Source organism: Octodon degus, unplaced genomic scaffold (genome assembly GCF_000260255.1).
Source record: "Octodon degus isolate 3935 unplaced genomic scaffold, OctDeg1.0 scaffold00050, whole genome shotgun sequence".
Lineage (NCBI taxonomy): Eukaryota > Metazoa > Chordata > Mammalia > Rodentia > Octodontidae > Octodon > Octodon degus.
The window spans coordinates 6,518,903-6,523,361 of NW_004524626.1; the positions used below are offsets into that span (position 1 = coordinate 6,518,903).

At 54.8% G+C, this 4,459-nt stretch overlaps 1 protein-coding gene across 3 annotated transcripts in view; it reads left to right on the forward strand.

Annotated features, from left to right (window-relative positions):
• The first annotated feature begins 283 nt into the window (after nt 1-283).
• The window catches only part of Plk5 (polo like kinase 5), a 10,287-nt gene continuing 6,111 nt past the window's right edge, over nt 284-4,459 (forward strand). For all 3 annotated transcript variants that reach the window (XM_023717163.1, XM_023717164.1, XM_023717165.1), the window contains exons 1-6: nt 284-391; nt 1,436-1,549; nt 1,705-1,821; nt 2,527-2,656; nt 2,751-2,838; nt 2,927-3,022. In XM_023717163.1, the coding sequence (XP_023572931.1) occupies nt 284-391; nt 1,436-1,549; nt 1,705-1,821; nt 2,527-2,656; nt 2,751-2,838; nt 2,927-3,022 (653 nt within the window). The remainder of the gene's footprint in view (nt 392-1,435; nt 1,550-1,704; nt 1,822-2,526; nt 2,657-2,750; nt 2,839-2,926; nt 3,023-4,459) is intronic.

Genomic DNA, 4,459 nt, shown 5'->3' on the forward strand with positions numbered 1-4,459 from the left:
TCAGCCTCAGTTTCCTGCTGGGTGAAATGGGCTCAGCGTGTGTCCCCAGTCCAGGGCAGGACTGAACCCACGGGCCTTGCGCATCCTGGTGCTGGACCCTGCCGCTAGGGAGTCCTGCCTACCCGGTTCCCCTCACACCTGTCATTTCCCGGGGTGTCTGTCCCCCGAGCGCCCGGGCTCCGCCCCGTTCCTCCCCCCTCACCAATAAGACGCTCTCGGGCTGCGCGGGCCCAGAGCCGCAGCGCTGCGCTCTCGGTCCCAGCTGCGCCCAGGCCCCGCGCAGATGGAGCCCGCGACCAGGCGCCGGCGCAGGAGTCGCCAGCTGGTGGCCGCCTTCCTGCGTGACCCAGGCTCGGGACGCGTTTACCGGCGCGGGAAGCTTATAGGCAAGGTGGGGTCCTCCCACCCCAGACCGAGTCCCTGGCGAGGCGCTGGGCCAGGTGGAGTGGTCGGGGCGGGCGGGCCGGGGCGGGGCCGGGAGTGCGCGCGAGGCCAGCGCAAAGTGTGTGGCGCGCCCTGCGGATCGTGCGACTGGCTTTTGTCCCTGCGTGTGGCGCGCGTTCCTGAGAGTTTGGGGTCCTGCGCGGTGTCTGTGTGGCTGGTCGTCCGCGGATGGATGGCGGGAAGCCGTGGTTGGGGTGCGATATCTGTGGGTTATGTTGGGGTGTGTGTGTGTGTGTGTGTGTGTGTGTGTACACACGCCTCTGTGCCTTTGTATGAGTCTGTCCTGGTGTGTGTGTGTGTGTGTGTGTGTGTATGTGTGTGTGTGTGCTTCATCCACACGTCATGTCTGTGTTATGCTGTTGATGTATTTGTGGAATGTGTATGTCCAGATGTGTTGTGTATCCAGATACTGGGTTGTGTTGTGTCTAGATATTGTGTTGCGTCTAGCTCCTGCACTATGGTCCCTAGGCTTGTGCATATGGGTCTGGCTGTGTCTGCTTGAGTGTTATATGTTCCTGTGATGTTTTGTGTGTCTGTGGGTGGTGTTTCTGTGTCTGTGAATTCCGTGGTCCCATGTTGGGTTGTATGACCAGGTACTGGTGGTGTGTGAACTGTACGTGTCCTAGTCCAATGTTGTCCATCCCTGTGTTTGTTAAGTATGAGTGTTGTCTTGTGTGTTCATTTTTTCTGTGTCTGGGAGCTGTATATTGGTTTTGTGTCCAGAGGTTCTGTTGTGTGTGTGTCCATTTTTTGAGTCTCTGGGTGGTATTGTGTGTCCAGGCATGGGTTGTGTTCATAGGTTGTCTGTGTTCTGTGTCTTTGAACCTGTGTGTGTCTATGTATTTGTGTGTTGTGTCCAGGTGTGAGAGCTGTACATACTTGCATGTCTACATATGTGTGAGGAGGAAGGCCCCTGTGGCCCTGTGCACATGCTGGCTTGCACATCTGAGGCTCCGTGTTTACACACCTGAGCACACTGTCCCCTCCACAGGGTGCCTTCAGCCGCTGCTACAAGCTGACTGACATGTCCACCAGCGCTGTGTTCGCCCTCAAGGTGGTGCCGCGCAGTGGGAGTGGTGCAGGGCGCCTGCGTCCCAGGGGGAAGGTACAGTCCTCACCACCATCCCTCGGTGGGCTTCGTGTCCCAGAGAAGACCCTGCCTCCCCTCCCCCGGTGGGTGTGGTGCATGTGCGGCATGTGTGTTTGTGTGTGGCCCCCATGGGGTTCCCTGCTGTCCCCATGTATGGGTGGTGCCCACAGGTGGAGCGAGAAATCGCTCTGCACAGCAGCCTCCGCCACCGAAACATTGTGGCCTTCCACGGACACTTTGCGGACCGCGACCACGTGTACATGGTGCTGGAGTACTGCGGCCGCCAGGTGCGGGGTGGGAGTGGGGGGAGTAGGGGTGGGGTGCACATGCCCAGTCTCGTCTCCCTCACCCATGCGTGCCTACCCCTTGTTCCTCCTTTCCTCCCTGATTCTACCTGTGCCCATGTCACACTCTTTGAAAGCCCTGTCTGCCCACCAGTGCTTCCTGGGTCCACTAAAGGGTATCTCTGGGCATCTTTTATCTCTCTCACGGACCTGGGCACTTTTGACAACTCACCTGACACAGCTCATGTCACGGGTGGCTACCTGGGCTCATCTGAACTTTTATTTTTGGTTCTGGGGATTGAACCCATGGCCTTTGCACTGAGCTACATCCTCAGCCCTTTTTGTTTTTTTATATTGAGACAAGGTCTCACTAAATTGCTAAATTGCCCAGGCTGGGCTCAAATTTGTGATTCTTCTGCCTCAGCGTCCCAAAGTGCTGACACGGCACAAGGGTGCCACACACTTCACCTCCTCTGAACTTAGTTGCTCCTGTGCAGCCCACCTGAACTCGCCCTTGGCCAGCTCTTCCCACCTGCATGCCCCGGAGCTTCCCCGAGAGCCTCTTGCTCTTGCCTCACAATGTACCTGTGCCCACCCACGACCAGCCATGCCTGCCTCTGCCACCTTTTCTTGGGCGGGTCCCTTGGGCTGGCTCTGCTCTTACCTGCCCCTGAGGAGACGGGTGCTCCTTTGTCTGGTCACCTGCAGTCACTGGCCCACGTGCTCAAAGCAAGGCAGACTCTGACAGAGCCTGAGGTGCGCTATTACCTGCGGGGTGTGATCAGTGGCCTGCGCTACCTGCATCAGCGTCGCATTGTGCACCGAGACCTGAAGCTCAGTGAGTGGGGTGGGGGGGAGTAGAAAAGGGTCCTGCAGGGGAGGGCTGGAGGCTGTGTCTCATCTCCCCTCACTCCGGTGTCCCCCACCCACAGGTAACTTCTTCCTAAACAATAACATGGAGGTAAAGATTGGAGACCTGGGACTGGCTGCCAGGGTGGGGCCAAGTGGCCACTGCCACAGGTAAGCAGAGCTCTCAGGGTCCCTCTGGGTGGGTCCAGGTGTGGCGTGAGGGCCCCGCCTTCCTACAGCCTCAGTCTTTCCCTCCCAGAGTGCTCTGTGGGACCCCAAACTTCCTGGCCCCGGAGGTGGTGTCCCGGAATGGGCACACGTGCCAGTCGGACATCTGGGCTCTGGGCTGTGTCTTGTGAGTGGGGCCCCTGGGACACTGGGGTGGGGCAAGCAGGACTACTGAGGGGGACTAGGTGGGCCAGGTGTGGCCAGGTGAGAGCAGTGAGCGCTCAGGGAGGAGGCCCCAGGCAGGTGGGGACACAACCTGCCACCATCACCATGTGCAGTGATGAACAGGACATGCAGAGGGTCAGAATGCACAGCTCAGATTTAAGTTTTTTAAAAGTATCACAGTCTAATTAATTTTTAAAAAAGCAAAAAAAAAGTATCACAGGGCCGGCCAAATAGCTCAGTGGATTAAAGCAACTGCAAGCAGGTTCAGGGGTCAGGGGGTCCATCCCCAGGTCTGCTGTGCCAGAACCACCCCCCCAGGGTGCTCTGAGACTGTGATTGAGAGTGGGCGTGGTGGCATGCCTCTGTAATCCCAGCTCTTGGGAGGTTGGAAACAGGTGGATCACTATGAGTCAGTCCAGTCTAGTAGTAAGACCCTGAACACCCTGTAGACCCTTTCTAAAAATAAAAAAAAAAAAAAAAAAAGTATCACAGTAAGAGTCACGTTGTCACGAATTCCCATTAAATCTTCACTTCCGGGGCTGGAGAGATGGCTCAGTGGTCTAAAGCACCTACTTGGAACAAGCTTAATAAAGCACAGGGACCGCGGTTCGATCCCCCAGCACCACATGCCAGCCAGCCCCGCCCCCTGGTGGGCTGAGCTGCCCCCCCCCACTAAATAAATGTTAAAAATAAATAAATTTAAAAAAAAATAAAAATAAATCTTCACTTCCAACACACTTAGTCCATAGTTCTGGCCACTTTCTGCAGCAGCTCTGCAGTTCTTTTTCCAGGGTCTTTTATTATTATTAAGTTTATTGCTACAGGGGCTGGGGATTTGCTCCGTAGTAGAACACTTACCTAGCAAGCGGGAAGCCCTGGGTTCCATCCTTGGCGCCAAAACCAAAACATAAATCTCCCCTAAAAAGCAATTCAACCAAAAAAATACAGTTTAAAAAAAAAAGTTTATTGCTACATTTAAAATATAAATAGGCTGAGGAGATAGCTCGGTGGTCTAAGTGCCCGCCTGGCAACAGAGAGACAGGGTTCAATCTCCAGAACCACTTGCAGGGCCAGTCCTGCCCTGGGGGCCCACTAAACCAGTGACTGAGACTATGCATGGTGTCACATGCCTGTAATCCCAGTGCTGGGGAGACTGAGACAGGAGGATCACTATGAGTTCGAGCTGTGTAGTGAGATCCTATACCAAAGAAATAAATAAGAGATTAAAATAAAATAATGGTTAAAAATAAATAAATAAAATAAAATAATGGTCATTTTCATCATAGGGACTTTGCATTGCCACATGGCTTATTGCAATTCCTCTTTTTGAGGTATAATCAAAAGTAGGGGCCGGGGAGATGGCGCAGTGGAATAAGCACTTCCCTGGCAAGTGCAAGGG